Source organism: Heptranchias perlo, chromosome 7, assembly GCF_035084215.1.
Source record: "Heptranchias perlo isolate sHepPer1 chromosome 7, sHepPer1.hap1, whole genome shotgun sequence".
In the NCBI taxonomy this organism is placed as follows: Eukaryota; Metazoa; Chordata; class Chondrichthyes; order Hexanchiformes; family Hexanchidae; genus Heptranchias; species Heptranchias perlo.
In genome coordinates this window covers 86,448,520-86,460,888 of record NC_090331.1, presented here as the reverse complement: position 1 = coordinate 86,460,888, position 12,369 = coordinate 86,448,520, and the positions used below count along the sequence as shown (strand labels likewise).

Genomic DNA, 12,369 nt, shown 5'->3' with positions numbered 1-12,369 from the left:
GAAATATATCGCCGTTCCTTCATTGTCGCTGGGTCAAAATCCTGGAACTCCCTTCCTAACAGCACTGTGGGAGAACCGTCACCACACGGACTGCAGCGGTTCAAGAAGGCGGCTCACCACCACCTTCTCGAGGGCAATTAGGGATGGGCAATAAATGCTGGCCTCGCCAGCGACGCCCACATCCCGTGAACGAATAAAAAAAAAAATTCTAGTAAACCTACGCTGCACTCCCTCCAAGGCCAATATGTCCTTCCGAAGTTGCGGTGCCCAGAACTGCTCACAGTACTCCAGGTGCAGTCTAACCAGGGTTTTGTATAGCTGCAGCATAACTTCTGCCCCTTGTACTCCAGTCCTCTACATATAAAGGCCAGCATTCCATTAGCATTCTTGATTATTTTCTGCACCTGTTCATGACACTTCAATGATCTGTGTACCTGAATCCCGAGGTCCCTTTGGACATTCACTGTTTTTAAACTTTTTACCATTTAGAAAGTACCCTGTTCTATCCTTTTTTGATCCAAAGTGGATGACCACACATTTGTCTACATTGAATTCCATTTGCCACAGCTTTGCCCATTCACCTAATCTATCAATATCCCTTTGTAATTTTATGTTTTCATCTACACTGCTTACAATGCCACCAATCTTTGGGTCATCGGCAAACTTAGATATGAGACTTTCTATGCCTTCATCTAAGTCGTTAATAAATAGTGCGAATAATTGAGGCCCCAAGACATGAATAATTGAGGCCCCAAGACAAATTCCAGTTACTGGAAAACAATGGAATTATTGAAATTCCTGAATACTAAGATTCTGGCTGTGTTGCAGTAATTGAATAAAAACAGCAGACCGTACTGTGGTGTTCCAGTGCCATCTTTCCTCATCTAAAATACAAATTTGCTGAAGAGTAAAAAAACAAACCATTGCAAGAAGCTCAAATCTGGAGTCAATCCACATTCAATATCTTAATCGAGGTACAAAATTCATAGTCTGCCCATTGGAGTTTGTTCCATGCATCACAGATAGAGTTGCCAATTCTGGTTGGACATATTCCTGGAGGTTTCATCACGTGGCCTCCAAATGCCCCACAGCCAAACAGCTTTTTGTTCCCCATCGCCAATATTTTTATAACTAATAAACAAAAGTATTCAAAGAAAATGAAAGAAAACAAAATTTTTCTTAATGCCCCGATGATTTTTCTCCCAGGTTGCTTGCAGCAGTGTCCAGGAGATTTATCTTTAATTCCTGGAGATGCCAGGTCAATCCTGGAGGGTTGGCAACCCTAGTCAAAGCAGCATGGTGGGACCAGTGTCTGAGCTGCCCATTCTTATAGGGTGACAAGCAGTATCGGGGAGTGGGGTGGGCAATTGTCATGAAATTTTGAACCAGTTCAATCTTAAGAGGAAAAAAATTCTCCCATTTTTACGACTGAATTGTTTTTGTCCTACCTGTACAGCTGTTTCCTCTTGCTTCCTTTCCCAAAGATTCCACTGGTCTCTTGTCCCTGATCAAGACACAGCCATGCATAGAAGCTAAAGGCATAGCCAGGCCAACGTTGAATGGTGGGCACCATGATTCCCGCCATACTGTGGGACAGGTTAAAGTATTGTAGTGCATTATCTAAGCCCTGTTTCCGGGCCATGCCCAGTATTGCACATGTCACAGGAACTACATAGGGATGGGCCTGATTAGGGTTGTCTGTCCTCAATAATCTCATCAACTGCAAGATCTCTCCTGAGCTCAACGACTGGCTGCCTAAAGACCCTAGCAGTCCAATCAGATTCTCCGCACATGTGCGGTGTAGTCTAGCATGACAGTTCAAGGTCTCGAGAATACGGTTCACTATGCTGGCGTTGACGCAGAATGTGCGGCTTTGACGGTTGATGCAGCATATCCTCTTCAGCCAATCAGATACAAAAATTTGTAGCTCAAAAGAGTCCAGTTCTGGAAGCCACTGGATGAGTAATAGAAGGGGTTGGACATTGCTGATCCCCAGCATCCCAACAGAGGTATGTTCACCTTCAACAGCCTACAAGTAGAAAACAATGCAACAAATTAGACCATGAACTACAGAGTTTACTTTACAACTCTAAACATGCACAATTGCAAGTGGGAGTGGGTGTTGCACTGAATAGGGTGTTCAAAAGGTTACGTGGTCAGATTGGTACCATGCAACTCAACACTTGTGAAAGAATCTTTATAGGTCACCGTCAGTCCATGCAAGACCCCAAGTATTCAACGTTCAAGCGATGAGCCTCACCATGTTCATCAGCTCCTTCAGCAGGTCCCGTGATGGCTGGCCCAATGTCTTCAGGACCTCATACAGTTGTGTGTAACCAATACGTTCTTTGAACACTTCCTGGTTTCAAAATTTTAAAAAAATAACATGAAACTGTACAGAAAAACTCAATGCAAAATAATTGAAGTACATTAATTGATATTAAAACTTATTATTCCTATATCTTTTATACTATTAAAAAAAGGTTCCCTCACTGTAGGGCGTGCTCTGTAGAAAACACAGAAATGTGCGGGGCATTGAGCAGTACAATGGAGTTCCAAAGCTCCATGCAATAGAGTAATAGGTTGCGTACTTACAACCTCGATTCCCCAATCTCAGCCATCTCTTCAAGAGAATAGAATGGAGGCCCGGTGAGAGAAGATAGCAAGAAGTCCCCAACTTCTCATGAGCACCTCCACATGGTCAGTGATGGAGGCAGGTCCACCGACCTGACCTCTCGGTGACTGCCGGATCTTACGAGGGCAAAACTTGATGAAATTTCTCTTCTCTCCACCCATCCTCCTCTCCCCTTCCCAATCCCAACCAGTAAAAAATATTGTGCTGGTAGTCTGAGAAAAATTATGAGCGCACTGGTTTTGGGAAGAGGGTAAAAAGCAATTTTTTTTTTAAATCATTAAAATCTGAGATTATGTTGGGTTTTCCTCTTCAACACTCCTGTAAACCAAGCTTACCTTAGCAGCTGGGGATTTGTGCATCACTGCAGTCAAAGCTTGGATCGTCGATACAGCTAGGATATCCAGGCGGCCCTGAAACACCTACAACACCGATTAGACTATTAAACTGTAACTAGCAAGGATACTGACCAGGGGAAAGAAGAGGAATGCTCATTCACCGGTTCTCTGTTAACAAACTAGGAAAACAAAGGTTAGCACCAACAATCAAGACTTGGCATTTGAGTCTTCCAACTAGCATTTAACTCACTTAAAAAAAAAGTGTACAATTACACAGGGGTCATACCATGGGAATACCCAATACAAATTTGTTTGTGGCACTGCTAAAGGCAGTGGGAATCAAATGATTTAGTTTGTATGTTACTGAAAGGTAGGTTATATTGGTGACAAAAAACACCCCACTTTAGCTGAAAAAAACTGATCAGCTGCAAACTTCACCAATTCCGTATATTACTTCTTGGTTTGTTAATATGGTACCAATGAAATCGTTTTTCAGTGTGAAAACAGGGTTGTATTGCACTGGCTGAGAATTCAGTCCCATTTTTGATAAAGGTTCAAACATCAAAACCTACAGCAGTAGTAGTCCTGCACTGACATTACTGTTGCTGCCAATCCAGATTCTTAAGTAAAGAGAATGATGAAGAGCCAAAAAAGACAGAAAGTTTGTCCATATTGTGTCAGATCGCACAACAAATCATTCAAAACTCACCCTTAAAAGGGGTATGTTTGAAAGCAGTCCAAAAAAATTAGACAATTTTTAAGTGTACACTTGGATGAGGAAAAAATTTAGCATTAACTTCACTTTCTCTTCTCTCCCACCACTGTGCATATTTATTTTAGAGGGGAGATATTTATCGCCACATTTGATTTCAATATTGGCCTGTGCTATAAAAAAATTGAAGAAGGAGAAATGATAAATGTTTAGAGTGCTAGTGGGAATGACAAGTCTTGACAATACCCATAACCATACAAGACAAGCCTGCAATATATTTCCTGTAGCAAGAACATTATGCGGCATGCCACACCAACTCCCTTTACTTACAAATAGTAGTATAGCTCAGCTTTGTAACGAAGGCCAGTGAGGAAAAATACGCACCTTTTCAGTTACACTGGGATACTTATAGTTCTTTTTTTCCCAATTACTTTACTTCCAGCATGCAACTGCTAGAGTCTTTGTTATAGACATGCCCTCACAAGAGGCAACTCTGAACAGGGAAATGTTAATTCGGAAAAATATTTCGTTCTGAAAAGTTACACTTCAGTTTGGAAATGTAAAAGTTTATTCAAAACTAATTAATTTTTTTCTGAGGACACCAGAAACACTTATGCAAGAAATTTAAAATGCAACAATTTATATTTGCTTGTAAAACAAAAGTTGGAAAATATTTTGTAGTTTTATTCAATAATTTTGGAGTTAACAAAATTCAGTTTTTAGAATAGTTATCAGAGAATATGTTGGGTGGCATAAGGTACCTGGGCTGGGGCACCTCAACCTGTGGAACAGAACACCAGGATGACGAGAGGGGCAGTTGCAGTCTGCTCACCATTTTAAGATATTGGCCACCTCCTAGTTCGTCTTCATATCCTAGGATAATGAAGAAGAGTCTCTGAGCACCACTGTGCAAGAGAGTTTAATTGGTACGGTCTCACAGAGACTCACTTTGCACATCATGAATATATCTGTTGCCTTCAGCCTTGGAATCCAGTCTGGTAGCAATCTAGGATTGTCCAATCCGGGCTTTTGGGAGATCCTGCATTCACCTCAGCTGGACTTTTTTTTAGTTTTATGAGGTTTTATAACAAGCCCAGTTATTCCCTCCCTAGCCCAGGATGCTAAGGCAAATTTGTAGTGCTGTTACCACTCCCCACCCTGATTTCAACCAGCTAATTCAGCATAAACCACAGATCATACTTCAAAACCTTCCTGTTCTGTATGGCTCAGCTATTCATTGGATAATCTGAGACCAGCGCAATGTAGAATTTAGTATGCTTAAGAGAAAGAGAAATCAGTTATTGCTTTTGTTTTGGTGCCTTAAGTGTTTGTGCAGTCCTCAGAATCTTTGAAGTGATGAGTCAGAACACCCAGTAACCTTCAGGTCGTTGCTGCACCTCCTCACCAGACCAGGCCACTGTACTATGCAGTAACACTGACAACAAGCAGCTATACGTCATACACATCTGCCTGTGCACCAGATAACATTCAGCCTCACTGATCACAAAAATACCCACCCATCACCACAGTGCAGAGAAACCCTACAAGATCAAAAAATAAAGCAGTACTTGGAAATGCCATGCCAGTATCAGATGCCACATGCCAGATCTCAGCTTGTATGTTTAATTTTAAAGAACTCTCAGATTTTTTCTTCCCTATAATAATAGTTAAGTAATGAACAGGTGCTATGAAACATCCATTTTAAGTGTCAGTTTTAGCACAGGGGCTTGAAGTTCTCAGTTTTTTTTTTTGATAAGGGGGGCTTTAATATAGAAAAACGCCCCAAGGAGGTGTAATCAAATGGACACCGAACCTGAAGGAGGGGAACCAAATGCTTGGTCAAAGAGATGGGTTTTAAGGAGGGTCTTCGAGGAGGCAAGAGGGATGCAGAGGTGGGGGCTTAGGGAGGAATTCCAGAGTGCGGAGCGTAGGTGAATGATGGCAGAGGTGCCAAAACTGGAGCAGGGGTGGTGGGGGTGGGGGGGGAAAGAGGGATAATGCACAAGAGGCCGGAGTCAAAGAAACAGAGTTGGGGGAGGGTGGGGTGGGGGTTGGATCACAGGGCTGGAGAAGGTTAGAGAGATAAGGGGGTCAAGCTATGAAGGGCTATTTAAACACTAGGATGAGAATATTAAATTGGAGGTGTTGGGGATGGGGAGCCAATGAAGATCAGCGAGCACATGGGTGATGGGTGAGCGTGACTTGGTGTAAGTTGGCATACGGGCAGCAGAGTTTTGGATGAGCTCAAGTTTACGGAGGGTGAAAGATGGGATACTGACTAGGAGAGCATTGGAATAGTCAGATCTGGAGGTGACAAAAGGCATGGAACAACAATGGGGGCAGATTTCCTCTGTGTGACAAAATCACAATTGCAATTTATAAACAGGTTCTCAATTTTGTGATACAATGCAGAAGGAAATTCTCTCTTACCACCCCCCCACCCCCGCCTTGTTATTATTCATAATTAATGAGCTTGTAAGAATGATCATGGATGCTCCCCAAATCTAGAGCACAATCTATTGAGCTGAACTGAAAGTGGAGATATTTGTTCCAACTGTTTTCTGAAGTCCCATGATGGATATAGACATCAAATTCACAACTCCACACTAAGCAACTTTGCCAATCAAAATTCAGGTAGCAGTCCAAGGTCTGTTGCAGTCATAGACATTGACTGTTGAAATTAAATGGTTAAGATGTGAAATGACAATTTCAGTACAGTGATTGCCAGTCACCATAGTTTTCTTTTGCCTGGAGACTTTTTTTTTGAACTGTGAGGGAAGAAAGGAAGTAAGGAAATGATGAGAGATTAAATATGTATCTCAAACTGCACCAACACCCTATCAGGCAGAGATGATGCAAACTGCCACTGGGAGAGGTTTTTGTATCTGTAGATACATTTGGAGGGGAAGTGCTACCAGGCCATTTCTGACAGGAGAACTTATAACAGATTGACTGCTACAAAGTGTGAATAGGGAAAAGGTGACTCATGTCTGCTTTTGATGTCCAGTACATATTGCCAAGCAGCAGTAGACATGATGTCAACCTACTGCGAGACAAACTTGGTGGCTTATGCCAAGTTGCAGATTTGCTATTAGTATTTAAACATGAGGATCCAGAGTGAACAGGAATGTTTCTATTGGATAGCTTTACTGCATTAATATGTACAGGAGCTTGAAAGAGCACTTTCACAATACACAGGAAAGTCTGTATGCAACCGTCTGTCTAAAAACAGTGGTCTTTCTAAAAAGGTCCTATCTAACAGTTTAGGCAGACGTGAAAGATTCACGGCACTGTTCAAAGGAAAGCTCTACCAGTTTCCTGGCCGACATTCCTTCCTTAACTGATACCACCAAAAAAAAGATTAACAAGCCATTCATCTGATGTGGGACAGTGTTAGTCAAACATGGCAGCCATTCTGTACCATGTAATAGTCATTCCACTACAAAAATAATTAATTGTACGTGAAGCACGTCAGTCAAATAAGATTCAACATCTATGGTGACAAGTCAGCAGACATGCAAACACACACACTTTGCTGTTTTAAGTTCTTTATTGTTCATTTCCTTGTACGAGATATTTTCACCTGCTCAGGTAATCCCTCTTCCAACACCACCCATTAAAGTTTAAAGTGGTCTTTATTTCTTGTTTCAAAAAAAAACAAGGCACTAACAAAGCTCACACTGTTAACGTAGAACAAAAGATAATGTTTGGGATTTTTTTTTAACAACAGGAGCAGCTCCAAAATGTCTAATTTATACAAGATGTGTTCCTTTTCTATTTTTAGAAAGGTTTGACCTACTTAATGGTAGCAGGAGTAAACAGTGGACTGAGTGCCTAACAAAGGGCATTTTAAAAATGAACAGAGCATCCAATCAAATCTGATTGCAACAAATGATCTTCATGGTCCTATTTCCTTTTTACATTTATAAAAAAAAACTTTTGATTAACCTTTGAAGTGTGCTTTAAAAGGCATAATTTGACTTACTCAAGCTGGATCCAGAGCAGCTTTTATAACAGTCCTTTGCTGCTCAGGCAGGCATTGCCTATATCGAAACCCAAGCAATGGTTTATGACAGAACCAAGACTCGTGCCCGAGATCCCTTCAGTCATAAACAGCCACCGCAATAACGAGGGGTGGGCTGGTGCTTAGGGTGGGGCGCTCAAGGCCGGCAGGGTGGTCCGCATCCCTCGGGTCTAATTGCCTTTCTCCACCACATTTCCAGGCCATGGCAACCCTCTCAGCTTTACCAGATTTTCATGCTTCCCTCCTCCTCTCTTATTCTGCTGTAACCATTTACATCTGCTCTAGAACCATCTTTTGTTTCTATACTTGTCCTATTACCACCTCCTTTTGCCTTGCACTGTCATCACTTTTGTCATTTAATCACTCCTTCCCTCCACCCCATCACAGATTTCACACTTTTGTTCTTTCTTCCCCCCGCCCACCTTTTCCCTCTGGCTCTATATTTGCTTAAAAAGCTGATCATCTCTAACATCTTTTAGTTCTGATGAAAGTTCACTGATCTGAAATGTTAACTCTGTAGCAAGCGCTGCAACCTGTGCGGGGAGGATGGCCATCTCTACAGGGCCTGCCCCAAACGCAGCTTCAGCTACGCCCAGGCGGCCAAGAGCAACACAACAGAGGAGGAGGGGGCAACAAGCAAGGCTGCCCCAAAGAAGGCCAAAAACCCTCGCCCTGCCGCGACCCCCCGCCCCCCGAAAAGACCCTGACCCAGGAAGACAAGGAGCGAGGAAGGAGTCAGGCTGGCAACTGCCAGACCTCGACATCCACCTCCGAGCCTCCCCACCAGACAACAGAGTCCATGGATGAGGAGGCAGCAGAGGGAGAATGGCAGCTTGTCAACAAAAAAAAACAGGAAAAGGAAGCCAGAGGAAAAGAAACGAGCCCCAACTGACACTGCAACTAGGGGTAAAAGAGCGCTCGAGTCTCAGTGGGATTACAGCGACTACCCCACGTTTGAAAGCGTAAAAATACACAAGGCAACAGCGACGGGATCAACAGCCCCCATCTCCAGAACATTGGAAGCGACAACGCCTCCAGCACCCTCTAACTCCGGAATGCCAGGAGAAGCGAAGTGCCCAGCGCACACAAGCTCCGGGACACCAGGAGCAGCACCGCAGAGAGCGAAGACCAGCTCCGGGAAACCGGGAGCGGCAACAACGAGGAGCCCCAGTCGATCGAGGATCGCACGGGCCCTCCCCCCCGACACCAAGCCACCGGTGTCACCCAGGCGGAACGACGACCCCCTCGCTGAGGCAGAACAGGACTCATACCTTAACTCAGGGAACGTGGAACACTTTGCAAAGATCACCTGGATGCAGAGACACGGCCAAGAGCTTGAAACAGCAAACGGACTGTTGGGTGAGATTTTAAACTGTTGTTAAAATGGGTCTGAAAGTCGCATCCATTAACGTGCGTAGCGTTAAATGCACTACGCGATGTGTGTCGACCTTGGACTACCTGGCCAAGGTCAAGAGCGACCTGCTCTTCTTGCACCTCAGCAATTACTGGCAATGGTCGCAGCGGTGGGCCCACGGGCTGTCGATCTGGTCAGGAGACAATGATTGCCGTGCCTCTGGCCTGGGGATTCTGCTGCGGGGAGGCAACTTCACCATCACCGAAGTAAAGGAGGTGGTGGGGGGGCCGCCTCCTCGTAGCAGACGTAATGTACAAAAACACTCCGCTCCAACTGATCAACGTGCACGCCCCGGCTCTAAAGAACGAGTGGCTGGCCGTCTTCCAGCAGCTCCCACTGCTGCTGGCGACGTCCAGGCCGGTCATTCTCGGCGGTGACTTCAACTGCATCATCGATGCGGCTGGACGATCCGACAGAGCAGACAACAAACCGGACACAACGTCCAAACTCCTAATGGAAGCGGTGAAAGAAGCCAAGCTGTGCGACGTATTCAGCAACCCTGCAGACGGAGCGGCGCATCAATACACCTGGTCCAGACCAGACGGGTCCGTCCGTTCCAGGATAGACTTCCTGTTTGTGTCCCAGAAGCTCAAGGTCAGATCCACCAAAGTCACACCGGTGTTCTTCTCTGACCACTGCCTCCTCCTGGCCGAATGTCACCTACAGGACGATCAGAGAGTGGGCAGGGGGACATGGAATCTGAACGTGAAACTGTTGACCTCAGGAAACATTGAGGAACTGAAGAGGGATTACAAAAGTTGGAGAACCTTAAAGCCCCTCTTTGATTCCCCAGTGCACTGGTGGGAAGCCATCAAGGCAAACGCCAAGAAGTTCTTCATCCTCAAAGGTGTTCAGAAGGCGAGAGAGAGGCAGAGGGAAACATCCCAACTCCAGAAAAGCATGCAGAATCTTCTCCTGCTGCAGTCGATGGGGATCGATGTCGGGGAGGAACTCAGAGAGGTGAAGGACCAGCAAGCCTCGCTCTTTGCCTCCGAGATCATTTTCCAGTCCAGAGTCCGCTCTGTGGAGCAGGATGAGCCCTGCTCACGTTTCTTCTTCCAAAAGGTGCACAGAGAGAGCTCTGTGATCAGCAGCCTGAAGGAAGAGGACGGCTCGGTCACATCCTCGCAGCCCGACATAATGAGGATCTGCAAATCCTTTTATGCCGGACTGTACGACGCAAAGCCCACAGACAGTGCAGCCTCCCAGTCCTTCTTGTCGTCTATCACGGAGGTTCTAGACGACAGCGAGCAGGAGAGTCTGGATCAACCGCTAACTCTGGACGAACTGACAAAGGCCGTCTGTTCCTTTGAGAAGAGTAGGACTCCCAGAAGCGACGGCTTACCGGTGGAGTTGTACTCGGCTCTGTGGGACTGGATAGGCCCAAACCTGCTGGAAGTGTACGGGGGGATGCTTCTGGCAGGCAGCATGTCAGACTCCATGCGGAAAGGCATCATCACCCTCATTTACAAGCTGAAGGGGGAGAGGGAAGAAATCAAAAATTGGCGACCCATCTCACTACTTAACGTGGACTACAAAATTCTGTCCAAGGTCATCGCCAATCGGGTCAAGTCAGCTCAGGAGGTGGTGATCCACCCCGATCAGACCTGCGCTGTACCCGGCAGGAAGATCTCTGATAGCCTGATGCTACTCAGGGACACGATCGCCTACGTACAGGACAGGGGGGTGAACACGTGCCTGATCAGCCTGGACCAGGAGAAGGCCTTTGACAGAATATCCCACACGTACATGATGGACGTGCTCTCCAAAATGGGGTTTGGGGAGGGAATCCGCAATTTGATCCAACTGCTCTACACAAACATCAGTAGCGCAGTTTCAATCAACGGGTGGGAATCAGAAAGCTTTCCGATCAAATCTAGAGTCAGGCAGGGCTGTTCTCTCTCCTCCGTCTTGTTCGTGTGCTGCATCGAACCCTTTGCCAAGTCCATCAGGAGATTTGCGGGCATAAGAGGGGTGACAATCCCAGGCAGCGGAGGCACTCAGGTCAAGGCCTCCCTGTATATGGACGACGTCGCCGTCTTTTGCTCGGATCAGCTGTCGGTCCGCTGATTGATGAGCATCTGCGACCAGTTCAAACTGGCCTCAGGGGCCAGGGTAAATCGCACCAAGAGCGAGGCCATGTTCTTTAGGAACTGGACCGACCGATCCTTTGTCCCCTTCACCGTCAGGTCGGATTACCTGAAGGTGCTGGGGATCTGGTTCGGGGGGGCCGGGGCGTGCACCAAGAACTGGAAGCAGCGTATTTCTAAGGTGAGGCAGAAACTGGGACTGTGGGATCGACGATCCCTCTCGATCGTGGGAAAAAACCTGGTCATCAGGTGCGAGGTGCTCTCGGTGTTGCTGTACGTGGTGCAGGTCTGGCCCATACCTCGCTCCTGCGCCGTGACAGTCACCCGAGCCATTTCCGCTTTATCTGGAGATCAAAAATGGACCGTGTCCACCGGGACACGATGTAAAAATCTCTGGAGAAAGGGGGGAAAGGCGTGCCCAACGTGGCCCTCATCCCGATGGCCACTTTCGTGTGCGGCTGCATCAAGCTTTGCATGGACCCTTGGTACGAAAACACAAAATGTCACTACATGCTGAGGTTCTACCTATCCCTGGTGTTGCGAAGGATGGGCCTGGCCATGCTGCCACTGAACACTCCGTCTAGTTGGGCTGTTCCGCCCCACCTGTCCCCTCGTCGAAAAGTTTATGCAAAAAAACACTTTCGGCCACAAGGCGGTCAGTAAGTGGTCCGCACGTAACATCCTCGAAGCCCTGCGGGAAAAGGAGACGATGGATCCTGTCAGTTGGTTCCCCAAGCAGACTGCCAATATCATTTGGCAGAACGCCTCATCGCCAGAACTTTCAAACAAGCACCAAGACATAGCTTGGCAGGTGGTGAGAAGGGCCCTTCCTGTCAGATCCTTCATGCACTCCCGGACTCTCAGCGCCACCGCACACTGTCCCCGAGGAGGCTGCAGTGCAGACGAAACAGTCACTCATCTCCTTCTGGAATGGGCCTTTGCAAAGCAGGTCTGGAGAGAGATGCAGTGGTATCTGTCCAGGTTCGTCCCGAGCAGTTCCGTAACACAGGACTCTGTGCTCTACGGGCTGTTCCCGGGGACGCACACCGAGACGGACATCAACTGCTGCTGGAAGACCATTAACTCAATGAAAGATGCCCTTTGGTCTGCCCGAAACCTGCTGGTCTTCCAGTGCACGGAGCTGTCCTCGACCGAGTGT

The 12,369-nt window shown here is 46.4% G+C and overlaps 1 protein-coding gene across 3 annotated transcripts in view; it reads right to left on the bottom strand.

Moving 5' to 3' along the window:
* Nucleotides 1-12,369, bottom strand: part of nbeal1 (neurobeachin-like 1) — a 244,396-nt gene that overhangs the window by 103,727 nt on the left and 128,300 nt on the right. For all 3 annotated transcript variants that reach the window (XM_067988049.1, XM_067988050.1, XM_067988048.1), the window contains 3 exons: nucleotides 2,971-3,054; nucleotides 2,261-2,359; nucleotides 1,449-2,029 (listed from right to left, as the gene is read on the bottom strand). In XM_067988049.1, coding sequence (XP_067844150.1) covers nucleotides 1,449-2,029; nucleotides 2,261-2,359; nucleotides 2,971-3,054 — 764 coding nt within the window. The remainder of the gene's footprint in view (nucleotides 1-1,448; nucleotides 2,030-2,260; nucleotides 2,360-2,970; nucleotides 3,055-12,369) is intronic.